The 27,603-nt window shown below is 40.3% G+C and overlaps 1 protein-coding gene across 1 annotated transcript in view; it reads right to left on the bottom strand.

Annotated features, from left to right (window-relative positions):
* LOC132824081 (centrosomal protein of 72 kDa-like) overlaps nt 1–27,603 on the bottom strand; it is a 49,517-nt gene extending 21,914 nt beyond the window's left edge. Inside the window, exons 1-5 of the mRNA XM_060838351.1 lie at nt 27,324–27,603; nt 23,986–24,350; nt 21,525–21,705; nt 6,630–6,817; nt 3,706–3,814 (exon numbers count right to left, since the gene is read on the bottom strand). Coding sequence (XP_060694334.1) covers nt 3,706–3,814; nt 6,630–6,817; nt 21,525–21,705; nt 23,986–24,350; nt 27,324–27,603 — 1,123 coding nt within the window. The remainder of the gene's footprint in view (nt 1–3,705; nt 3,815–6,629; nt 6,818–21,524; nt 21,706–23,985; nt 24,351–27,323) is intronic.

Genomic DNA, 27,603 nt, shown 5'->3' with positions numbered 1-27,603 from the left:
GCACGAGAGGGGGAGAGTGCATGGGGGAGGTGGGGGGCAAGAGAGACACACCGACATGGAGAGAATGAGAGCGCAGGAGAGGGAGAGCTAGTGAGAATGAGAGCGTGCCAGGGACGGAGCACGTGGGAGTGTGAGAGACAGAGAGACCAACCGAGAGACAGCGAGTGGGAGGAGCGAGAGTGAAAGTGAGCGAGAGAGGGAGAGAGAAAGAGTGAGCGAGAGTGACAGCAAGATCGTGAGAGTATGTGAGAGAGAGAGAGACTGAGAGAGAAAAAGAGACCGACAAAGACAGAGAGGGACCGAGAGAGAGAGAGAGAGAGAGAGAGAGAAAGTGAGAGAGAGCAAAAGCAGGAGACAGTAGGAGCAAGCGAGAGCGAGAAAGTGAGCAAGCAAGAGTGAACGAGTGAGGGAGAGTGCGAGCTAGCGTGCACGTGCGAGGGAGAGAGAACATGAGGGAGATTGAGTGCGCAAGGGACTACACAAGCATGAGAAAGTGAGAGAGAGCATGAGAGCAAGACAGTGAGAGTGAGTGAGGGAGACGGAGCAGGAGACAGTGAGAGAAAGAGAGACACAGAGAGAGAGAGAGAGAGACAGCAAGCACGAGAGACAGAGGGAGAGCAAGAACAACAGAGACAGTGATAGTGATTGAGAAGAGACCACGAGGGAGAGCAAGAGAGCACAAGAGAGAGAGCGCAAGCGAGATCCAGCTAGACAGCAAGAGCAAGAGCGCGCACGAGCGAGATCCAGCTAAACAGAGTGAGAGTGAGAGAGCGAAAGAGCGAGAACGACAGAGAGAGCAAGAGAGCGCGAGAGTGACCAGGCAGGAATGAGAGACCAAGAGAGAAAGACCCCAAGAGAAAGAAAAAGAGCGAGCAAGAGCAGGAGCGAGTGAGCAAGAGAAAGGCAGCGAGCGAGAGAGTGCGCGAGGGAGAGGGTGAGAGGGAACACGCGACAGCAATACAGTGACAGAGGGAGAGAGGGAGTGGGAGACAGCAAGTAAGAGAGCACAAAAGTGGGAGCGAGCACAAGAGAGCAAGAACAGAGAGACAGCACGAGTGAGAGTGAGTGAGCGAGAGAGCAAAAGTGTGAGTGACAGATGGGGTGGGAGAGTGAGAGACAGAGAGCAACAGAGAGAGGCAGAGAGAACGCGAGTGAGAGCAAGAAAGAGTGCATGGGAGTGAGTGAAACAGCAAGAGAGACAGAGGGAGAGCATGAGAGCATGAGTGTGAGAGACCAAGAGAACGTGAGCGATAGAGTGACAGCGAAAAAACAGGAAAAAGAGTGGGAGCAAGTCAAAGAGCCATCAAGAAAGAGAGCTTGCGAGGGAGAGAGAGCTGAAGAGAACGAGAGAGGGAGAGAGTGGGACAGGGAGACCGTGTGAGAGAGAACAGATGAGCGAGAGCATGGGCGTGAAAAAAAGTGTGCGAGAGAGAACGACAGCGAGAGTTCAAGAGACTGAGCACAAGAGAGACACTGAGAAAGCGACAAGAGTGAGAGAGAGAGAGATTGAGAGAGCGAGAGACACTGAGAGAGAGCGAGTGAGAGGGAGTGAGACATTGAGAAAGACCGAGGGAGACACTGAGAAAGAGAGTGAGGGAACGAGAGAGACACTGAAAGAGCGACAGCGAGACCAAGAGACCGGGAGCAAGAGAGAGAGAGAAAGAGAGAGAGACCGAGAGCGAGACTGACTGAGAGCAAGAGACTGACTGCGAGAGAGAGAGGGAGAGCGTGAGTAAGCGACAGTGAGTGAGAGAGCCAGCAGAAGAGAGTAAGCAAGAGAGCATATGCAAGGGAAAGCATGCGCGAGGGAGACAGCACAAGAGAGAGAGAGAGAGAGCATGTGGCGAGCAAGAGCGACCGAGTGAGAGAGTGAGAACAAGAGCACGCAAGCGATAGAGCAGGAGAGAGCGGGTGCTAGTACAAGCAAGAGCGAGTAAGATTGCCATCAAGAAAAAGAGCATGAGGGGAGAGTCAGAGCATGAGAGAGAATGAGCGAGTGGGAGGAAGAGAAAGCGTGAGAGAGAGCAAGTGAAATCCAGCTAGACTAATGAGAGTGAGAGGGCGAGTGCGAATGAGGGAGTGCGAGGAAAAGAGTGAGCATGGGAGAGATCCAGCTAGACAGAGCGAGAGAGCATGAGGGACAGCGCGAGAGACAGAGAGAGCAAGCGCAAGAGGGACCCAGCTAGACAGAGTGACAACACGCGATGGATAGTGAGTGCGAGAGAGCGATACAGCAAAACAAAGCGAGTGAGGGAGACAGGGAGCGAGAGAGCAAAAAAGAGACAGACAGACAAACAGAGTGTGGAGAGAGCCTCTAGCGGGATGTTACCACTACACAAATATTGCCCTCCCCTGGGCTTCCTAATGTTTGCCACTGTAACATACCACCATGTTCCCTGGCTAATATCTGTCTCAGGCTTAATACAGAGATCCAGTGAAACTCAGCACAAGCTGGGATTATAGCATCTCATTTTCCACTTGGGGACCTTGCAGCCTTCAGGATGCATCATAAATTTCAGTAATTTTAGGGCCTGAGCACTTTCTCCCATGTTTTTATCCTAACCCCCAACAGAGACAGCCTTGTCATCCTTTGTCTGCTCAACTGTTGTTCTCTCCCTTTGGTCCCCATCTCTACCTATCATTTATGCCTTCCCTCTCACTCCACTTCTTCTCTAGCATATATACCTTTTCCAAGCTTCCTTCTGAAGAGAGGTCATTGGACCCAAAACATTAACTCTGTTCTCTCATCACAGATACTGCCAGACCTGGTATTTTTCCAGCAATTTCTGTTTTGTTTCACATTTTCAACACCTGCAGTTCTTTGGGTTTTCCAGTTATGGGGAGTCTGAGAATTAAGATCACTTTAGATCTTAATTCTTATAAGAACAATGCCAGCCTCAAGATTAAGGGGAGACCCAACAAAGCTGCTCAAAATTATGACAGGTGTCGATAGCTTTATCCCTCTTGCTGTGATTCTTATCGTAAATGTATCTGCTACCAAGGTTATTGATTTAAAATAATTAATAAAGAAAAAGATGAGAAATGAAGTTTTTTTAAAACATAAAAAATTAAGATCTAAAATACATCTTTAGATCTAAAGATCTAAACTCACCGTAAAGAGTCAGGAAAAGAAAGAATAGCCAAATAGCCTGCCTTTCTGCTGCAAGGTTCTATTATGCTATAAATACACATTTTTTTCCTAAGAAAACAATAGGATATTGAAGAGAAGAGAAAATTAAAAAGAAATTGATCTTAATTCTTCCTCCTAACTTAGTAGCTCGAACTTCAAGAACAATGACCTGTGGACAACAGTACGCAAGGGTATAGGTTCAGCATCTGTTTTACCATACAGATTCACGAGTCACTATCTTCAGAAACATCTAGTTAAGTAACACTGGAGCAACAAAAATATATCATAAAATAGGATCAGAGTACAAGGGGTCGAATATCAAGAGGTGAACATCAAGGATATTTTCCCTGCTGCTCAAAATGTTGCACTCAGGTAGTGAACCATCAATGTACTGTATCCAAGTGGTTACTGTTCTGTACAAGGAATGACAATTAATCTACCAAGGTGCTCAAATAAATTTCTTCTGTAAGGTTACCAATTGGCTGTTCTAATTCAGTGAACTAAAACTTATGTAAAATAATTTATAATATGAAACTGCAAAGTTTTTTCGATCACATAGTAAAAAGGTGTCTTACTGTTCTGTAGGTGATTTCCAGCACAATTAGCTAGTTCCAAACTTGTTAGTTGAGAACGCAGCTTGTTATTTTCATCCAAAACTTTTGCTAGCCTTCCTCTTAAACCTTCCTGCAAAGATTTTTTAAAAAATGTTTCAGTCATAACTTCTTTCTCCTTTCCCTTATTACAGCATAGCATAATGCTATTCAGTCAAAGACTTTCCTGCTGCTGCTTTTCCTTACTTTCTTATGATTGTGTAAATGGATGCTGGAAAAAGGAATGAAAATATTGTACATATGTCACTATTAAATTATATCATTTCATACTGCACAAAATAATATCACAGTTGACCGTGAGTCTGCACAAGTCTCACACTTTCCTAGCTTGGTTAGGGAGGGACGAGGAAGAAGGGAAAAGAAACTGCCTTCTGATAAAACAGAGCACACAAAATTTTCATACTTTCCTACGAGATTCAACATTTGGAAATATTGTACATTGGAAACAGATCAAAGCACTCAATAGTATATTTTATTCCTAATTTGTGTTGGCATAGTATCTAATGTTCTAAAAGAAAGGCTTCTTGGGATGTTAAGCTTTAATAAAACATCTACTCATGCTAATATGGTTAAAACTTGATTTTTAAAAAAACTATTCATGGGAAGCTGGGTCAGCAATCTCTAATTTCCCTTTGATCTAAGTGGTTTGCTAAGGTCACTTATGATGGCAGTCAACCACACTGCTGTAATATGGAACCACATTTGGGCCAGACCAGGTTAAGGACAACAAATTTCCTTCCCTAAGAAATCAGTGAACCAGACAGGTTTTTTATGACAATCAACAATGGTTACAAGGACACCTTTGACAAAAATCTGGAATTCAAAGCTGGCATAAATTGAATTCATATTTCACCATGCTATTGTGGGATTCAAACTCATGGTTCTGGATTACCAACTCACTAAACAACACTTCCGCCAATTACTAAATCGTGCAACTCTCCAATGTGATTAACATAGTAAAACATCCAAGATGCTTCACAAGGAACATTATCAAAAAAAAATGAGTTATTAGACCGGGTAGTTGAAAATTTAATCAAAGTAGCTGGCTTTCATGGGTTTAGGAAGTGAATTCCAGGGTTCAGAGCATTGACAGCTGAAGACACAGCAGAACACAAAACAAAAATACTCATGAGGCCATAACTAATGCAGCATCAACATTTTTGAAGTCCATATGAGGATACAGAAATAGGATATTACTGACAATTCAACTAAAATTTAAAGTAGGTGACAGAGATTCACCTCAATGGTTGGAGAAGTAATGGGAAACCCTCATCACTTCAGGGGACACCTAATATTATTTAATTGCAATCAGGTACTCTAGTAAGCAGCATCAGAACCCTTAGAGAATTAAAATGGAAGTCTTACACCTGAAAACCACCCATCACTCGGAGCACTGGCTACTGCCAGTAATTAGATTAGAATCCCAAAGTATGGAAACCAGCCCTTCGGCCCAACAAGTCCACACTGACCCTCCGAAGAGTAAATCACCTAGACTCATTCACCTACCATATATTTACCCCTGACTAATGCGCCTGACACTATGGGCAATTTAATATGGCTAATTCACCTGACCTGCACATCTCTGGACTGTGGGTGGAAACCGGAGCACTCGGAGGAACCCATGCAGACACAGGGAGAATATGCAAACTCCACACAGACAGTCACCCGAGGCAGAAAGTGAACCCAGGTCCTGGCACTGTGAGGCAGCAGTGCTAACCACTGAGCCAACAGGCCGCCCCCTCTGATGCTTCAATGAACATCGAAAGACAGCCAAATACAGTGTTAGGATTTCTTACAGTCACTTGGCAAAGAAAAAGACCAAAAGTCATAATAAGCTTTTCATTTAATTTGTGAGATATTATGGATGTACGTCTCCTAATTCTACAATCCAACCACCAGTATCAATAAATGTCATTTGTGCTCAAGTAACAATTCAATGAGTGTTTCCTCCACCTATAGACACTAAACCTCGACTTATACAATTAATATGGAGTGGGCTGAAGGTCACAGTGATGTGGGAATGAAAGGGCAAGGTGGTGGCTCTGAGTGGGTAATCATCCCATTCCAATGTGGGCTCTTCAATCAGCACAATATGCTTTTCAAAGAGGCCCCTCACACTGGCCACTAAGCAAACCTAGTGCCACTGACTAGATGGAGTTCAATTTTCTCAAACACAGGAATGAGTTATGAATTTTCTGTGTGATTGGGCCTGCCTATCATCTAGCCCACTCAGGTGGGCTCGATTAATTCCCTGCTCTTGGATTAGTCTGTACATTGATCAATTCATTGCTATGCTAATTCTTTTACACACTTAAACTTCAAAGAATAAACATATTTCTTTTTAATTATAGCTATAATATAACTGCATGGTGCAGTTACAAAAGATTGGATTGGTGCAATATATTCTAAAGCTAAATTACAGTATTTCTGACTAATCTTTGAAATCAACAAAATACTGCAAATGCCAAAAATCTGAAACACAGAGAATACTGGAGGAACTTAGCAGGTCAGGCAGCATCTACAGAGCAAGAAACAAAGTTAAATTTTCAAGTCCAACATGATTTTTCTTCAAAATATCTTTGAATGTCTTGGGGAATTACAGAAATATATATAAGTTTGCAATAGGTTTTATTCAGAAATACTGAAACATGTTCTACTTAGTTCGTCAGGACATAATGTTTAAGTCATGAATTAGAATTAAAGCAGCAGAGGAATCAGGATCTGATGCAACTAAAATTAATCATTAACTAGAAAATACTGGCATATGGAATCATTAACTAGAAAACACTGGTACAACTTACTAAAGATTCAAATCAAAATTTTAAACAAGAAGTCAAACTTTTTTTTATTCAAGATCTATAAATAAGAAGTGTAAAAATTCTACTTACCAGATCATCTTGTTTCTGAGTTAATTGATGCTTCACACGCTGTAATTCTGCAGTGTCCAGGCCAAAACCTGTTCTGGTCAGCAAAGATTTGTTTTCTTCAGTCAATGCTTTAACCTTTTTCTCTAGGCTTTGAATTTTTGGTATGGACACTGAGTTAACCAAATTGGACAGTAGTTCATGAGCTGGAGCTACAGTAGAGGGCAGTAATGAACAAGGGTAGACTATTTAAAATAATACATACTTAAACAAGTATGATGCAAAGAATGAAATAAAATCACGTCTAACATTTGTTATTGTTTACAAAATATGAAGATATGATACCTCAACAGAGTATAAATGCTTCTAAGACATAACAAATGAAAAAGATACGATCATGTTGCTAGATTGCAGAACACAAATAAAACTTACACCAATAAATTAAATCTGAAAACAGTTCTGGAACAACTAGTGAATTATCACTTTAGTATATATTTCATAAATATGCTTAATTTATAATCATCTATGGAAGGTAACTATATTACCTAAAGAGAACTTCCAATTTATGAAGAACAACTATAGTAATCAGTTGCCCTTACCCTGCTTAGTCATTCAACATACTGAATACACTTTAGTTATTTAACTGAAGCAAACAACCCATGTAAGAAATTGAACACTAAGTGAGTCAAGAGAGAGAAGAGTAGCTCCAAACCAAATTGCTACAACAAAAGTGATCAAAGTAATCTTTGAAAAATTCAAGCTTTTTTTAAAGAAAGATGATACTATTGTATACAAACCTTCATTAAATTCAACCACTACACATAGAATTTTAAAATCACATTCGCTCAGATTGAGGAAGGCTATTCAGCGCAACTATCTAAACCACTAAAGGTTGAAAATATCATCTTCACCAGAATACTGTATCTCATGATATGAAAGCAAATAGGCAAGGGATAAAATATACAAGACAGCTTTTTGCTACGAGATTAATTGTGTCCTCTATAGTGTGTCCACTGCCCCCTCTCTTAAAATCAGTGATAGAGATATTGCTTTTCTAGCTCAGCACATCAACTTAAGATGGCTCCCTTTGTCAAAAATGAGACAAGCCAACTGCAAATGATTTTTCATTTTGACTCTGCTGGAAGTTTTGCTGCCAGCTCTTTCACAAGATATTAAGCACGTGTGTTCATGAGCATCATTTAAGATGGTCTAAATCTTCATGTTGTCTCAACAAAGGCAGAGAATTGCTCTTCTTAATTATGGAAGCACCATGTTAAGATACTGTGTCAGTTCAGAGCCTGCATGTGCATGAATGATCCTGATCACAGCATGGGCCTTTTTTGTAGCAGGAGTTGTGAGGACTGATTGTGAAGCAACATTCAAAGTTTTTTTATTGAAAGAAAAGGATTTTTTATAAAATTACAACAATAAACCAACAAAAAAATTACTTTATATATAAAACAAAAAAAAAACAAACAAAATACAACTATACTTGTGCAAAATGAAAAATCAGTAAAGGCAATAAATAAACAAACAAACACAAAACAGATCAACAGCAAAACGTTAGCTCCCGACTTCTGACAGCATTGAGTATTACATATGAATTTATTAGAAATTCTTCCTTCACAGGCATCCATTTCACTAAACCGGATAGTCAAGGCTACAAAAAAGCCGTAGTTAAGATGGCAGATAAATCTACATCCAGACAGTTGAAAAAGGGCCGCCATATCTTAATAAAAATTTTCAGTTTTTCGGTGTACCATATTTGTAGAACATCCAAAGGAATACGTTTCATGATTTGCCTATGCCAACCCAACAGACCTAGGGGGTTTTCAGAGACCCAACACATCAAAATATTTTTCCTTGCACAAAATGAGAGAATGTTAAAAAGTATTTTTCCCATGAGCGCCTAAACAAGATAAATTGGGTAGGCCCAGGAGAAGAGAGATAGGGTCCCTCTTAACTTCGATCCGCAAGACCCTCTCTATTACTCCTGCCACAGCACTCCAATATGTACGGAGCCTGTGGCAAAACCACAGACGATGAGGGAAGAGTCCCGATACTTATTTTATACTTAGGACATAATGAAGATACTCCCACCTTAAATTTTGCTAGACAGTCTGGGGCCAAATGGGCCCTATGCAGAATCTTTAGCTGCATGGCATGGGTCGAAATTTTTCTCGTGTTTTCACAAACGTTCTCCCACATCTCCATAGAGATCTCAACCCCTAGCTCTCTCTCCCAGACCCCACAAAGCTGCTCAACATCTTCTGAAAGATCACCCCCTAACATATGATAAAGAGTACTAACAGAGAGAGTACTTTTAGCATGAAGCACTTTCTTCGCTGTGACAGATCTGTAGGAATCGATCAAATACGTGGTCTTTTTTCATTATAAATATTTTTGTTGAAAAGCTTTTTTAAATCTTTTACAAAACATTTATATATAAAGAAAAAAACCCATCAAAATAGAAAAAAAGTACAAAGAACAAGGCCATAACATAGCACCATTGTTACTAAACCCACTATTCTAACAAAACAAACCTATCTACTTAACTAAAACTAAACTACAAACATATTGAATAAATACTAGCTTAAATTATATTTAAGTTACTTAAATTAAATAATGTCTTACTACTTTATTTGTCTTACTCATCACACCTCCACTGAGGCTCACATCCCTGGGAGTACCCCCTACAGTACCCATATTCTCTTCCTTCCAGTCTCCTTCTCCCAGGGCCCCACGGGCGCCCATAACGATTCCCATGGCTATACCACGGCCCTGACTAATATTGCCGACAAGTCCATTTCCATATAATTTAAAAAGGGCCGCAAGGTCCTATAAAACTGTTCCATTTCATGGTGCACCATCACCAGTTTACGCCACCCTATAAGACTTGGTGACTTTTCTGACATCCAGTTTAGTAAAATGTTCTTCCTCTGCAACGAGCAAGAATATTACAGTTTTTTCCCATGTTCCCCAAGAGAGGGCAAATTTGGCAGTCCCGAAAGAAGAATTACTGCATCCATGTTAATTTCAATTCCCAGAATGTCCTTTAATTCCCTTAGTACTGCAATATCTTTGGATCTTGCAACCTGACCAATAACAATGTGTGACAGTACCTATATTAATTTTACATTTGGGACATTCTCGTGACACTTCTCGCTTAACCTTAGCTAACCTTTCTGGTACATGAGCCCTGTGTAAGATCTTCAATTGCATAGCCTGTGCTCTGTTACACACGGAAATTTTCCTTACATACCCCCAGATATCTACCCATATCTCCGGTGAAATGTCCTGTCCTAACTCTCGTTTTCACATCTAACAGAGTCCTTCTATATCCGCCAGAGCACGGCCTTTCTGTAAATGATATGAAGTACTAAGTGATACAGTACCCGTACACTGGATACCCTTTTCTCCACATCTGATTTATAACATTGGGCCAAGAATGTGGTCTTCCTCTGTATATAATCCCTTATCTGAAAGTATCGGAAAAGATCGTTATTGGATAATCCAGATTTCTGACTTAACTGACTGAATGACATCAGGACCTCTCCGTTGAACAAATCTCCCAAACACAGAATTCCTTTGTTCTCCCATGTCTTAGAGCCAGAGTCATTGCCCCAGATTTAAATCCTTGGGCTCCTACCAAAGGGTAAATGGTGAAGTCTTAAACCAGTTGCCCTCATCTTGCCTCATTATCCTCCAGGCTTTTACCGTATTCAAGATAATTGGACTATTGCATTGCTGGGTTATGGATCTCATCTCGTCCATAAATAATAAATTAATTAGAGGACATTTCAACTGTGAGGCTTCAATATCAAGCCGTATCGATTCTGAATTCCCTCATACCTAGTCACTAACATAAGTTAACAAAGCACTTATTTGATATTTCTTCAAATCCAGAAGATCCAACCCTCCCTCAGCTTGCGAAAGCAGTGACTTAATGAATTTAATTAGAGGATGTCTATGGCACGAAATAAAGGACCCTAGCCAACCGTTAATCCTCCGTAATACTTGTCTAGACAACAGTAATGGGAGCATTCTCTTGGGCTATAGCAGTCGGGAAGAACATTCATCTTAATCAGAGCTATTCGGCCCAGCCATGATAATGGTAATCCCTCCATCGCTGCAAGTCTTCTCTAGTAATTGTACAAAGTTAGCCTTATACAGCAACTGGAAGGAAGGGGTATTAAAAATTCCCAAATACAGAAAACCTTTTGGTGACCACCTAAATGGGAATTGCCTTTTATCCTTCAAGTTAGGCATCTCCACTAAGCCCCCTACCAGCATAGCTTCCGATTTTGTGAAAATGATCCTATAACCTGAAAAACTATCATATAAATTAATTGTTTGGATCAGCCAGGGAATAGATTTCTCCAGATCGGCCAAGAATAAAAGGATGTCATCAGTATATAGGGTAATCTTACGTTCCCCCATTCCCACCTTTGGATCTACTATTTCAGAGTCTCTTCTAATAGTTTAGGCTAACGGTTCAATCGCCAAGGTAAATAGCAGCGGTGATAAAGGGCACCCCTGTCGACTACCTCTTCTAATATTAAAGTTATTTAACTTACTACCTTTTGTAATAACTGCAGTATTGCTACCCATCTGACAAAGGATCCCCCCAAACCAAAACACTCTAGAACGTCAAATAGATACAGCCATTCTATCCGATCAAAGGCTTTTTCTGCAACTAAAGAGACCACCGACCCCAGAACCAATCCTTGCTGTCATACCTGTACTGTATTCAGTACTCTCGCAATATTGTTAGAGGAACCGCGGCTCTTAACAAAACCTGTTTGGTCTTCTTTTATAATATCGGGCAAAACCTTCTCCAACCTCAGAGCCAACACCTTTGATAAAATTTCAAAATCTACATTCAGTAACGAGATTGGTCTATATGAAGTACATTCTTCGGGATCCTTCCCTTTCTTTAAAATAAGGGAGATATTAGCTTCCTTAAGAGTAGACGGCGGACATTCCTGCGTATAAGAGTATTTGGAGATTCCCAGAAGTGATTTCACTAATATGTTTATGAACTTCTTATAAAATTCAGTTGGGAATCCATCTGACCCCAGTGCTTTGCCACCTCGGAGATGTCTTATTGCTTCCTGCACTTCCTGTACTGTTAGAGGCGCATTCAAAAGGGAAGCCTGCTCCTTACTCACATTGGGGAGGTCCAGATTTTCAAAGAAGGACTGCATTCCCACTGTACTATGTTCACTCCCCTCTGACCGATATGGCTCTTCAAAGTATTCCCTAAACCTAGCATTGATCTTTTTTGAATCACAGGTAATCGTACCAGTCTTTTCCCTAACAGAGGTAATAGATTGGGAGGCTTTTTTCCTCCTGGCTAAAAATGCCAGATATTTACCAGGCTTATCTCTGAATTCAAACAGTCTTTGTTTGGCAAAGGAGATCTCTTTTTTAGCCACTTGTGTGCGTATTGAGTCGAGGGCAACCTAGAGAGGTGTGACCCACTGAAGTTTAACCAATGACGGTTTATTATATGTTTTCTCAGCTACCTTCAGTCGGGCCTCCAGCAACTCCTGCTGCTCCTCCCTCTGCCTTTTTCTAGTCGTCGAATATGAAATAATCAGACCTCATAAATATGCCTTAGTGGTCTCCCAAAGTATTGCCGGATTACTAAGCGTACCTGAATTAATATCCCAAAAGGTCCCAAATTCCCTCATAATATATTCGATAAATTTACTATCCCCTAACAAAAATGAATCCATGCGCCAGTGACATGCATTTGCTCCACTGCCCTTGGCTTTAATACCCAAGTATACTGGCGCATGATCCGAAACAGCTATATTCCCTATTTTATATGTAAATATTCTGTCCAGACCATCAGATGGCATAAAAAGCATATCAATTCGCGTATGACATTTGTGCGGGTTGGAATAGAATGTGAAATCTCTTCCGTTAGGGTGAAGATACCTCCACACATCCACTAATCCCAACTCATCACACATGTCCACCAACTGTTTATACTGCATGGGCGTATCTGCCAGGCCCTTTGGCACCGTGTCAATCTCTGGATCTACAAGGCGTTTAAAATCTCAAGAACCCCAAGATTCATTAATTTAGTCACTGCATCAATTAGAAATTTAAGATGGTGCGTCGGGGGACAATATACACTCAGAACACTGTATTCTTCTCCATGTATTAGGGCTTTCAAATTAATAAGCCCTCCATGATCATTCTTAATCTGCTCCATTACTTGGAAGGGGAGGTTACTTCTTATCAGTATAGTTAGCCCTCTACTCTTAGAACTGAAGGATGAAAAAACACCTTGTCATAACCCCCTGCTGTAGTTTCAAATGTTCCTTGTCAATTAGATGTGTCTCTTGCAGCAGGGCAATATCCACCCTTTCCTTCCTGAGGCTCGACAAGACCTTTTTTTCATTTAACAAGAGAATGATTCCCTTTTATTTTCCAGGCGCACCACCTGAACAAATCACTAGCCATGGTCATCTAGGACAGCCCGTGGTTTCCCAAGAGGAAGGAACTTATCTGAGGCATGACAGGTTATAAAGATACTAACTCTATGAAATCTGAGAACTATTCCTATAGAAACAACTACATGTAAAAGAATAAACACTGCATTTAACTGAAACACATACCCAAATAATCCCCCATTCGCTCTGGATTGTCCCCCTGCCCATAGGGTGCATCCTTCCCAATCCCTATCAACATCTTAACTCCCTCTAGCTGAGGCCGTGCCCTAGCCCAAGGCAATTCACAAATAATAGAGTTGTTATTTACATTCTGAAACATTGGATACCCATTCCCCTCCTCCCCCCCCCGCCCAAATGTCTTAGTCATGAATATAGTCACCCCAAATGCAACATCAAAGAGACAGCATTAAAGAAAATCCTAACTATTACCCGGACGACTGATGTACATAAAATAGTTCAAATTTAACAAATTTACAACAAAACCATACATGTACAACCAATAATAACAAAAAGGGGAAGAGGGAAAGGGAAATAAAGAGGAGGGTAAATGAAAAAAAACCCCAAATGAATGTTCGCAATAATGCCCCCTCCCCTCCCGTCCCAAATCAGGTCCTTCATTTTCAAGATTTCACAAAGTCCTTCGCCTTTTCAGCGGAGTCAAAGTTAAATACCATCTCCCCCATGGGTGAAATGCAACATGGCCAGGTATCTCATGGAGTATTGGATGTTTAAGTTCCTTAATTCTTTTTTAACATCATCAAATGTTCTTCTCCTCTTGACTAGTGCTCCTGAAAAATCTTGAAAAAAAATTATATTTGAACCTTTATACATTAAGACTCGCGAGTTCTTTCCCAATCTTCTTGCTGCTTCCACTATTAACTTTTTTTCTTTATAATACAGGAGCTGCACTAGGACCATACAGGGGCGCTGCTCCAGCCCGGACCTGCGTGTTGTGATCCAGTAGGCCTGCTCCACACCTACCAGGCCCAACTCCAACTCTAGCTGCAGGAACTTTGGGAGCCATCCTTGTAGGATACCAATGCGATCTTCGCATTCTTCATGTTCCGGGAGGCCCATGATCCATAAGTTTTTTCTTCTATTTTTATTTTCTAGATTATCAACTTGATCCTGAAGGACCCAAACCTGATCTTCCAGCATTTGGGTCGTTCCTCCCAAGACTTCAGCCAAGGTCTCTGATGCCGCAGTCCTTTCCTGCACTGCCTCCAGTCTTCGTTCCAGGAGTTGCATTTCCTGCTCATGCTTTTTCAGCATGGCAGACAGTGGGCCTACTGTTGCTTGAATCCACTCTCAGAGTTTAGCAAACTCTGAGAGTAAGTACTGCTGTCCTGCTGGATCCAAAGGGGCCATCCAGGGAGACTGAGTACTGGCTGCAACACTCGGATACAGTAGGGGAATGGCCTGTCTGCTGTCCTCTTTTAGGCCCCTTTCCTTTACTGGTCTTCATCCTGGCATGAAGGTGTCTTAGGTGATTTCAGCAGCTCAAAATAAACAGTAAGTTTAAATTAATACTTTTTTCTCCTTGGGGTGGTTGAAAAGGGGGATGTGTGTAAAGGTCCACTTTGCCCAGGAGCATGGCAGAGAGCCCAGCACAGCAGACCACTCAGACTGCCGCCATTTTGGATCCCCCGTGGTCCATTTTTGAATAAAAGCCTTCACCTGAAAAAAACGAAAAAGGTCTCTGCTAGCTAAACCATACTTATGCGTTATTTGGTCAAAGGACATCATTATTTCACCTTTAAATAAATCACCCAAAAAGGAGATTCCCCTAGCTGCCCAAAGTTTAAATCCGGGGTCCATTATTCCCAGCTGAAAACCCAGCGTACCAACTTAGGGGTAAGAAAAGATGTTTTGAATATGTTACCCTCCCTCTGCTGCTTTGCTCTCCACGCTTTGACAGTATTAATAATTATCGGATTACGACAATATTCCGTAACTATCTTCATTTTATCTAAGAACAACAGGCTAATGAGAGGATATTTTGCCTCAATATCTAACCATTTGACACGAGATCCTCACAAGCCCAGTCACTAACAGAAGATAAAAGAGAACTTAGTTGATATCTTTTAATATGGGAGGGGTCCACTTCCCCCCCAATCTATGGGGCAACTGCAATTTAATAAGAGGCCACCTATGGCGCCAGATAAAGGAACTAAACCAACCATTAAGTCTCCAGAATGTCAAGGACAAATTAAGGGGAGCGTTCGTATAGAGTATGGCAAATGGGGAAGGACATTCATTTTAATAAGAGCTATTCGGCCGAGCCAGGATATTGGAAGCGCTTCCCATCACTGAAGATTTTGCTTAATCCTATCAAGCAAATGGGCAAAATTGGCCTGAAACAACTGATCAAAAACAGGAATAACAAAGATGCCTAAATAAAGAAAACCCTCCTGTTCCTGTTTAAAGGGGAACCGTGATTCACCTTCCAAATCAGATATTCTCCTAAGAACCCCCCCCCCTCCCCCCCACCATAGGCATAGCCTCCAATTTTGAGAAATGAATCTTATAACCTGAAAAGGAACCAACACATTGATACATTGTATCAAATGGGGTACTGAGACCACTGGATTCAACAGACAAGAACATTATTCACATATAACGTGATCTTCCACGATTTTGATCCTACATTTAGGGCAGCTATATTAGAATCACTGCAGATAGCCTCTGCCAGTGGCTCAATCACCAATGTAAAATGTAGTGGTGAGAGGGGAAAGCCTTGCCAACTGCTCCTACAGATATTAAAATTACTAGATCTCACACCATTGGTGAGATCCACTGCCAGAGGATCACTATAGAGGACACCTACCTACCTAATAAAAACCTCCCCTAAATCAAATCGTTCAAGGGTACAAAAAAGATATGGCCACTTGACCTGATCAAATGCCTTTTATGCATCCAAGGAGATCACTAATCCCTGAACCGACTACTGCTGACACTCTTGAATCATATACAGTAACCTCCTGACATTATTGAAAGATATACGGCCTTCTATAAAACCAGTCTGGCTATCTTTAACAATGGAAGGCAGCACAGTTTCCAATTTTAACTCTAGAACCTTGGACAAGATTTTAAAATCAGAATTTAAAAGTGAGATTGGCCTATAGAAGGCACATTCCTCCGGGGTCTTCCATTTCTTAAGGATAAGAGAAATATTAGCCTCTCTTAAGGGTGACGGGAGCTGTTTGTGGCGGTACGAGTAATTACACATGTCTAACATCGACCCTGACAATATATTTATAAATTCTTATTAAAACTTGCTAGGAAGACCATCAGGGCCAGAGCCTCCTGTACATCTTGTTCTTTAAAGGGGCATTAAGGAAAGACGCCTGTTCGGAGGTAACACTTGGAAGATCCAGGTTCTTAAAGATGGACTCCATCTTAACCCAAACATCCTCACAATTTTCAGAATGGGAGAGTTCAAAATAAAATTTCCAAAATGCAACATTGATCTTCTTTGAATCACAAGTAAACATCCTAGTCCCATCCCTAACTGAGGTAATGGATTGGAGGGGGCATTCTTTCTCCTGGCAAGATATGCTCAATACCTGCCCAGCTTGTCACCATGCTCTAAACAGTCTTTGTTTTGCAAAATAAAGTTCCTTCCTTGTCTGTGTGAGCATGGAATTCAAGGTGCACCAAAAAGCTGTAACCCGCTACAGCTTAACCTCTGATGGCCTATCGAAATATGCCTTCTCAGCTGAGTTTAGCCATGCTTCAAGCAGGCGTTGCTGCTCCCCCTTCTGTCGTTTTGACTGGCAGATTAAGAAATAATTATCCCCCTTGCACAAGCCTCAGTAGTCTCCCAAAGAATAGACAGGTTCCTGGCTGTAACCAAATTGGTGGCTAAAAATACCTTAAATTCACTTAAGAAATATTCAATGAACTTACTGTCCTTAGAATAAAGGGATCCATTCGCCAGTGCGGAGAGCCTGTAACATTGCTCTTAACCCCAATCTCTAAGTATACTGCAGCATGGTCAGAAATAGTAATATTTCCAGTTGTACAAAATGTTACTGAATCCAAGGATAACACAGGGGTTAAGAAAAGATCAATCCTAGTGTGATACTTGCACAGATTAGGAAAGAACAAACTCCCTACCCGTGGGGAGGAGACACCTCCAGACATCCACCACTCCCAATTCCACATGCAAGAACACTAGTTGCTTAGATTGTAAAGAAAGTGTTGAGGGGCCTCTAGGCTTTCTATCAACCATGGGATCCATTAGACAATTAAAGTCTCTGTCTACAATAATCTGCTGCAGTGCAAGAGCCAGCAGTTTGGAGAATGCATCCATCAAAATTTAAGGGGATGCGCCGGGGAACAATAAACATTCAAAATACCATACTCTTCTCCATGTATTGAGGCTTTAAGAAGGATCAACTGGCCATACTCATCTTTAATCCAATCCACCAACTTAAATGGAAGATTCTTCCGAGTAAGTTTGACCACTCTCCTAGTCCTAGTCTTGAAAGAGGAGAAATACACCTAATCAAACCCACCCTGCTATAATTTCAAATGCTCCTTCTCATCAAGAGGAGTCTCCTGCAAAAGGGCAAGGTCTACCCTAAGACTTGAAAGCACCTTTTTCCTATTAACTGGTGAATAGCTCCCTCTAATGCTCTAGGTACACCATCTGAGGACACAATTAGCCATGAGTCTCTATAACAACATCCAAAAAGGAAGAATTTGACTTACTAATTGCTGAGCACAAACAAAAAAACCTCAAAGTCTAAAAAGTAAATAAACTAAAGCTACTGCAACTAACATACTAGTAACTACAAACACAAAAAATCAACAAACTAAACCAAACATAAGGCACTTAGTGAGGAGCTCTACCCCCTGCCCACAGGGAGCACTTACATATCCCAACAACACCTTCATAACTCCTTCCAGCTTGAGCCGCATCCCAAACCCAAGCCACAAAAGTAAAGATAAAAATTAACAAGGAAATTAAAGTAGGCACTCTACCCATCCCCAAATATACATTAACACCCACTGATATCAGAAAAATTCTGCAACACTAAAAAAGGAGAGAAAAGAAAAAATAGAGAAAGACTATTGTCCACATCCTTTTAGTCATCCAGTCTACTTTAAAGCGTCCAAAAGTTTTTCACATTTTCTGAAGAGTCAAATGAGTGCACAGACCCATCATAAGTGAAATGAAACATCGCTAGATTCCTCAAAGAATACCGAATACCAAGGTCTCTCCGTCTTCCCTTGGCTTCACCAAAGGACTTCCTTTTACAAATCACAGCCACAGAAGTCCTGGAAGAACATTACCCTGGAATCTTCATATGTTAAGGCCTGTGGATCCTTCCCCTTCATTCTGGAGGCCTCCATAACTTTAACTTTGTCCCTGTAACTGTGGAGTCACACTAGGTCCGCGCAAGGGTGCTGGTCTGAACCAGGCCTACACACCGCAACTCATGGGCCCTCTCAACTTTCATCCAGCCAAGGTATTGCAGCAGCCAGCTCTCAAAGAAACTCACTGGCTGGTCACCTTCTACTCCCTCCAGCAGCCCCACTGTGGAGATCCTTTTGCCCACCTCTGTTCTCGAGATCATCGATTTGTTCAAGTAAGTTAAGGACCTGCTTCTCGAAAGCTTGAATCCGCTGCTTCGAAGAGTCAATCGCTGTCTCCAAAGCTGAGGTCCTTCGTTCAACCTCCTCCATTCGGCGTCCAAGGCCTTCCAGCTACTCCTCGTGCTTGTGCAGCATGGCAGAGATCAGGTCCAGCCTATAGTGGAACGTCTCCTCAATTGACGACGCAATCATTTCTTGTAGTTTCGTAAACTCTGTAGCCAGGGCCTGATGAGTGAGTGACTCTGACACACCAGTGGAGGGGGCTGTAGCTGCAGCCACAGATGTGTCCGGTATCTCCAATGAGTGTCCCGTGTGTTGGGGACTTACTCGAACCTTTACCTTTTGTCATATTTATTTAATAGAACAGACTTTGTAAAGTTTTGTATAGATTCTATAGCTCTTTAAATGCCAAATTTCACAAAAATAACAGGTGGGGAGAGTGAAAGTGCTACTTTGCCTGAGCTGAGATGCAGAGCACAGCAAAGCAGATCTTTCAGATCACCGCCATCTTGGATTCCCCCCCACCCCAAAGTGTTTTTTTAAAACAGTATCAAATGGCATGAGAGCAATATGTCCTGCCTCCCTGAAATTTATCACCACCATTCCCCTCAAAAATCAAATTTTGATCTCTCTATCCTTACAATCTCAATCTCCAATCTCAATTTCCTCTCCAACGTCCTTGAAAGAATTGCATCTTCCTAAATTGGTTCTCATTTTTCCAAAAAAATCTTTAAACTCCTCCAATAAAGTTTTCCCTACCACAATACCAAAACAGCTTTCAATAAAGTCGCAAAAATATGATATGAACCTACAAAAAGTAAATATCCTTCCTCAGTCTTATTTTCCGGTCTGTAGCCTTTATTACAGTTGACCACCCCACCCAACACTTCTTCTAATTATCATTCAGCTGAGTGAGTTTATACCTGCTTGGTTCAATTCTTAGCTATACAATCAGAGACAGAAAATTAGCCTCAAAGGCTTCCTTTGCTGATACTTCTGTGTTCCCTGAAATCTATTCTTAGCACCCTAATTCTCATCAGTTTTCTGTCTCGATGATATTGTGCAAAAACACTGCAGCAGTTATTACATATATGCTGACAGTACATTTCTATTACCTCTCCCAACCTATCCACTAAATTAGCTTCTCACATCTAAATTAGCTTCTCAGCAAAACCAGTACAGGATAAGCAGACATTTCCACCAAATAAATTTTTGGACCTGTCACAAAATGTTCTCGAGCATCTAACTCAATTCCACTCCTTCACAACTGCTGATTGAGATTGGATTTGACTTTTCTTCAAACCTTGGTATCATACCTAACCTGAAAATGTGTTGCTGGAAAAGCACAGCAGGTCAGGCAGCATCTAAGGAACAGGAGATTCGACGTTTCGGGCATAAGAAGGACTTATGCCCGAAACGTCGAATCTCCTGTTCCTTGGATGCTGCCTGACCTGCTGCGCTTTTCCAGCAACACATTTTCAGCTCTGATCTCCAGCATCTGCAGTCCTCACTTTCTCTCCTATCATACATAACCCCAAGGATTTTCCATTGATGATCCAGTTCAACTTCCAATTTCTGTATTCTTCCAATTCTGACCTCTTGAACACTCCAGGTTTCAATTGCCCAAATCATTGATAGCATTGTCCTCAGTTGTCAAGACCCTAAACTCTGTAATTCGTTGCATCGGCTTCTCTTCTCTCTTTCTTTCTTTAGGATACTCCGTAAAATGCATCATTTTAGCTAAGCAAATGATCAGCTAATCAGATATATGCTCATTTGGCTCAGTTTCAAATGCTGTGTGATAAGTATTCCTGTGAAGCACCGTGGAATATTTTACTAAGTTAAAGGCATTATACAAATGCTCTTGTAATTTAATGAGACATTGACCCAAGGAAAATGACCTAATCATCAAAAGTTATATTTTTTTGAAGTTCATAATATAGGATATGAATTCTGATAGATGTTATAAGGTTGGTTTGACTTAGATTTTTTTCATCTTATGTTTTAAGAATGTTGACATTTAAACATGTACAAAATCTCAGACTGTAATGGCATAATGATAAAATTTCCCAAATCAACCCTACAAAATTTCAACATTAGAGGTGGCATTCCTTTAAAAATAGTTTGCCTTTACTGCCCACTATGTAGTAAACACAATTAGTATGATTCATGATTCATGAAACCTTTTATATAAACTAGATAACGGTTGGCCAGTTGCACTTCTCTAAGCTTCCAAAAGCTAAAGTCTGATATCACTTCAGTGATGAGGATGAATGTTAAACAACAAATTGGTTTATTTCAGAATTGTTTTCAATAAACAAAATCAAGATAAATCTTGCAACATTACTCCTTCAAATAAACAGTTTGCTGCATCATCACCATGAGTGAGCAAAAATAACAATTTACTGAGCAAGATAACAAATTATTTCCTGCTGTGCTAAATTTAGTAGGATCATCACAGCAATATGGTTTTTGAGTTGTCTAATCAAAATTTCATTATCTCAAGAAATCTGCATAGTCATTTCATCTAAATCCTAATGCTTTAGTATCCTTCAGTATTGTTAATCTGTTAGTCTTTTCAGAATGACATAAATAATTTGTTAAAAAACCAAAAATATTGAAGATTATGAAGTAAAGTTTACATTAAATAACATGAAAAAATTTGCAAATGTCATTCCCTGATAATCACCAAAATGCAATTTCCTCTTCAAGATTTTTCCAGGAAAAGCAAAATTTTGTTCAAATTATATTGCCACCTGAAGTAAAACATCTAGCTTGATTTCAAAATCTCTACATTAAAGTCTACATGAATATATACGGCAAAAAAGAAGCAAAGTAGCCAGCTTACTCAGAAATCTTTGGTTTGACTGAAGGGATCTTGAACCATTCCAATGTTGATCTACTAGATCAAGTAGATTTAGCAAGAGGGAGGAAACACTCGCAGAGAAATTACAACTGAGCCCAGCTGGCGTTCGAGGACGATAATCTCCACATTCCTCTACTTCATGCAATTTATTCAGCGTTGTTTGCTAGTGGAGGGAGAAATATAGAAATGCTTGTTTTATAATGTATGTTAATTTTGCATTTATAACCTTCAGACTGAGAGCACATTGAAAATCACCGGTTCTAATTTTGGTTACATGATGATTTGGCATGTCATTTTTACATGTATAAACAATTTGGATAGATCTAGCAGACTGACTGTTACCCATTTAATTTCCACGAGATCCTGTATCCTGAGTTGTTGTAAGTGGGAGATGGAGTTGGGAGGGTATCTGCTACTTTAAAGTGAGGGGAGATAGGTATAAGACAGATGTCAGAGGTAGTTTCTTTACTCAGAGAGTAGTAAGGGTATGGAATGCTTTGTCAGCAACGGTAGTAGATTTGCCAAGTTTAAGTGCATTTAAGTCGTCATTGGACAGGCATATGGATGTACATGGAATATTGTAGGTGGGATGGGCTTCAGATTAGTATGACAGGGCGGCGCAACATCGAGGGCCGAAGAACCTGTACTGTTTAGTAATGTTCTATGTTCTATATGTTTGAATGAGACAAGCAACTGTGTATCTTTCTAATGAATCTGATTGAAGAACTATAAAATGAACAGTACCATCTGAAGCAGAGAGAGAAACGTAAAGGGGAATGGAAAACAAAGATCCATTCAAGAGAAGAAAAAATAAAAATACAATATTACTGAATTTTAAAAATATCAAATAATAATACTGAAGGAATGAAACTTCACATTTGTGTTAGCTAGTTATCTGCCTAAGAAAGATTGTTCAGCAATAATCAACAGTAACTATGGCATTAGTAAGCTAAAACAAATTATGTTTGGTTTGGAAAAATGGTACAGGAAAATGGGCTTCACATTCCTGAAGTAAGAGGAATTTGTTCAAGATAAAAAAATTCCATCTTAGCTTATCAGGAAAAATATCCTTTTGGGAAAGTGAACTAACATTGTAGGGTGGTCAGCCAAGACAAGATATTTGTAAAGTGAAACAAAGTTCACAAGTGCAAGGGAGGGACAAAATAAGAGTTAAAGAATAGTTCAGAAAAAGGAGGCTGATAGACCAGGGTCAAACATGTGATTGTCTAAGTCAGCTTTGGGGAGCATGTGCATAAATGCACATATAGTGTGGGATGTAAGTTTAATGTGTCAGGGGCACAAGTTGCCATTGAGTCAATAACAAAGCCTGACACAAAAAGAGGAATGAAAGTTAATCTTTTTGGCTACAGAATAACCAGAAAAGATGGTGAAAGTAACAAAAAAAAGGAGTTTGGCAGTAGTGATCAGTGGGTTAAAGATAAAATACATTTAGTTAGAATTAAAGAACAACAAAGGAACTATAACTTCTGGAGTTTAATACTGGGTAACAGGGAAGGAAGTGAGCAGATTTTCAGGCACATTACGGGAAGATACTGTACAAGAGCTGTAAAAAACTGGTAATAGGAATTTCAAACATTTTAATGTGAACTTGATAGTAACAATGTAAAGGACAAAGAGGGAGAGGAATTCCTAAAGCATATGGAAGACAGCTTTATTGATCAGTGCCCTTCCTGTCTAACAAGCAAGGAATCTGTGTTAGACCTAATTCTGAGGACCAAAGAGCACAGGCAGACACGTTTTAGTGGAACACCAATCATAATATCATCAATTTAAAATAGTTGTGGGAAAAGGATATGGTATAATCAAATGTGAAAATTATAAACTGGGAAACAGCCAAATGTTTAGAAATATATTTGAAAAATAGCACAGGTTAATTTGTACAATATTGTGGATTTACTAACCTGAAAGAACAAAATGCTCATCAAAAATCTATGGCTAGAAAGGGACCAACTATATATGTGTGTTCTGATGATAGAATAACTCAAAATTTCATCTGTGTTCTCTTTGGTGGACAGTGACCAATTTGTGCTGCGCACTTTCAACATTTTTTGTTTCTTTCATGTATGGCAAAGAGCACAATCAAATTAAAGAGAAAAGAATTTTTCAGTAGCTAAAAACATATCAAAGCATTTCATAGTCAATTAATTATTTTGAAGGACAGTCACTGCTGCAGTTTAGAAAAATACTAGACTTCATCTGGCCTGAGGATTAGACTGCGTAAGTTCCTGTTCTCCTCATGGCAAAATCTCAGGGCCATAGTCCTGAGATTCAGGACAAGGAACATGGTGGTTAAGTGTTGTGGGTTAGGAGTACGTAATTGTATCAATCGCCTAATGCTGGAATAAAACTTGACTGTTGAGTACACTAGGAGGAAGTGAGCTCAGAATAAATATTTTTGAGGTTATTAAGTATAGTTTATTACCTTCCTATCGTAACTTGGCTGTGCGCACGATAGTGAGCTTAAACTGCTTGTTTTCTTCGGTTCTAACTTAGACTCAAAGTTTTCTACATTGGCTGTAGTTAGTTGTGATTGTCTCTCCAAGTTCTTGTTGGTTGTAAATTCTGCACTCATATGGTCAATAAAACCTCTCTTTGAACTATTGGAATAAAGGGATGTGAAAGAACTGGCGGGTGAAACCAAACTTTGCCGATCAAGTAAGTGGTCAGATGATGAAGTTCCATGACGAGGTATTAAGCTGCTAGAAGTCATTTTTGATCTCTGGCTGCTAGCACCATCATCTACATAGGTATTTTTTCTGATTCCATATGTGCTACTTGTTTTCAAGTCTGGACAGATTAAGAAAAAAAATGAGGGCAAACAATCAGGATCTTCCTTAATGTCAATGTGTTTTTCTATTCAAAATACAGTGGATAAATGCACTATATTACTTTAATATCCTTTCATAACTATGTATTTATGGGAGATTACATCATATTGATGCACTGAATATCAAAATATCTGCCTCCACTATATTGCTGGAAGCACTTCGATTTTTACTCAATTGTTTTTCAATCAACACATAACACAACATTCATTTGAAATAGGAGCAAACTACTGCAGATGCTGATCTGTACTGAAAAGAAAAATTTGAGAAGGTTTGTAGCTCAGGTTGTGGATCAGGTTGTAAGTTTGCTCGCTGAGCTGGTAGATTTGTTCTCAGATGTTTTATCACCATGCTAGGTGGCATCAGATGAAGCACTGGTATTCTGCCCCACTTGCTGTTTATTTGTCTTGATCTGTTGTGGAGAGTGATATCACTTCCAGTTCTTTTTCTGAGAGGTTGGTAAATGGGGTCCAAATCGAGATGTTTGTTAATGGAGTTCCAGTTTGAATGGCAGGTCACTAGGAATTCCCATGCGTGCATTTGTTTGGCCTGTCCCAGGATGGATGAAATGTCCCAGTCAAACTGGTGTCCCTCTTCGATTGTGTGTATGGATACTAGTGATAATTGGGTCATGTCCTTTGGTGGCTAGTTGGTGATCATGTATCCTGATGGCTAGTTTCCTGCCATTACCATGAACAACTGGTACCTGATATGTTGGAATCGATGGACTGCACTTAACAGTCTTAAACAAGAAGAGACAACAACCCCAGAGCCTCTAGCCACTCTGCTATATGTTAAAGACACCTTGAAGATGACGACCAGACTACTCCAGGCTCTAGGTATCACAGGGCCGCACGAACCTACCACAACACAAATACCTCCTGATAAATTTAAAGGACCCCGTATCAAGAACCAGCAGAATGAACATCATATACAAAATACCCTGCAAGGACTGCAATAAACATTACATTGGACAAACAGGCAAGAAACTAGTCATTGAGGTACATGAGTACCAACTAGCCACCAAAAGAAATGACCAACTATCAATAGTATCCATACACACTGACGTAGAGAGAGATCGGTTTGACTGGGACATTACATTCATCCTGGGACAGGCCAAACAAAGACATGCATGGGAACTCCTAGAGGCCTGGCATTCAAACTGGAACTCCATTAACAAACATATCAATTTGGACCCCATTTACCAACCTCTCAGAAAAAGAACCAGAAGTGATATCACCCTCTACAACAGACCAAGACAAATAAATAGCAAGCAGGACAGAACACCAGCACTTTAATGGAGGGTCACTGATGATGTTACCTAGCATGATGACAAAACATCTGAGAATAAATCTACCAGCTCTGCGAGCAAGCGTACAATCTGAAACAAAATACTGGATATCACAGCAGATCAGACAGCATCCTTGGAGAGAGAGAGCAAGATAACATTTTGAGTCTACATGATTTTTCATCAGAGCTGATGTGTAGTGTGGAGGGGGCAGGTTATATGCAGTAGTGTGGGAATGGAGTGCTGGGGGAGAAAGGGTGTCGATAGTGTAGATTAAGTGACCAGAATGTGAGAATGGCAGAACAATGGTGTGTCTAACTCCCAAACTGGGATAAATAGATGGCCCCACTTGGGGCGTTGGTGGGGGGAGTTCAGGGTTGGACAGGGGAACATGGTGACAGAGAATGCAGCAAGTTAAGCTAAAAGAAAGAGAAGAAATCAGAGTGAGTTCACAATCTGAAAGTGTTGAACTCAATATTAAGCCCAGAAGGTTATAAAGTACCTAGTCTGAAGATGAGATTTGTCCCTCCAGTTTTTGTTGTGCTTTGCTGGAACATGGCATGCTAGCAGGATGGTGCTAAAATGACCAAGTATGGGAAGGTCAGAGTCATACTTGCGCACAGACTGGAGATGTTCTACAAAGCAGTCACCCAGTCCGCTTTTGATTTCTCCAATGTAGCGCTGGCCACATTGAGTGCAGCAAATGCAACAGACCAGATTGAAGGAGCTACAGATGAAATGCTGCTTCATCTGAGAAGACTTTTAGTCTCTTGGGTAGTAAGCAGGGAAGGAGCAAGTTGGCATGGTGTTGGTTGTCATTGAAGAATGGACTAGGGTGTCCCAAAGGCAGCTGTCTCTGCAGAATGCAGTCAGGGGAAGATGTGTTTGGTGGTGGTGTTCTGCTGGAGTCGTCTGAAATGGCAGTGAATGATCCTTTGAATGTGGAGGCTGGTGAGGCTGAAAAGTGAGGATGAGGGGGTCACAATTATGCTGTTGTGAGTGATGGGAAGGGGCAAGGATGGAAGCATGGGTGATAGGTCAGAGCGGTTAAGGGCTCTGTCAACCACAGTGGGCAGGAAACCATGGTTACGGAAGAAGGAAATATTTTACCTCTCTTGTTGCGGCTACTCAAATAGTAGCATATCCCTCCCAACCCACTATCTCCTAACCACTATAAGGTACAGGAAAATTATTATATCAATGTTTGGAATAAAGTCGCCACTGTCACAAATAAGTTTTGCAAATATTAATTCTGTTAGTGCTTTTGAGTTTTTGTTTGAAATTAATAACATTTCAATATCATTCCAATACATTTTTTTGATCTTGATTTGATTTTCCTCAACTTTGTTATCAGTATGGGGGGAACTAGATAGTTATGGGGCATATTGACTCCAAATACTTTCCCCTTAAAAGAGAAATTGTGAATAAAAAAAACTGCTTAAACAAAAGCTGGTAACCTTTTTTTTACATAAGTAAACATCATAGTAATAAAAACTGTACAAATATTAGCATAGTAATACAAACTGTACAAAGCTTACTTAAACATTACTGATCTAAAAGAAAGTAGATTGAAATAAATTTAAAAATCAGGCTACAACTAATGGGCAAATAAAGAAACAAAACTACAAAGGGTTGCACTTCTATTACCTGAATTAATTTTAAACGATCTGTCATTGTGAGTTCCAATGCTTGCTTTATCTGTCTGACGGTTTAAATAAGAATTCGGAGGCTCCAGCGTGGATTGATACGCTTTCGTATCTGTGTTTATTTGCTTGTGATAATCGTGTGATATTATACTGTTTATGTCACTGTTTGCTGAAGAATCTTTCATAGAAGTATCTGTGTATTTTGTAAGATTTCTTTCTCTGGTCTGAAGCAAGCTCTCCTTCTTATTACACACAGGGTCATACTGCAAATCTGAATTCAT

This window comes from Hemiscyllium ocellatum, chromosome 17 (assembly GCF_020745735.1).
Source record: "Hemiscyllium ocellatum isolate sHemOce1 chromosome 17, sHemOce1.pat.X.cur, whole genome shotgun sequence".
Taxonomy (NCBI): Eukaryota; Metazoa; Chordata; class Chondrichthyes; order Orectolobiformes; family Hemiscylliidae; genus Hemiscyllium; species Hemiscyllium ocellatum.
The sequence above is the reverse complement of the archived record's forward strand: the minus strand, read 5'-3'. Positions and strand labels throughout refer to the sequence as shown.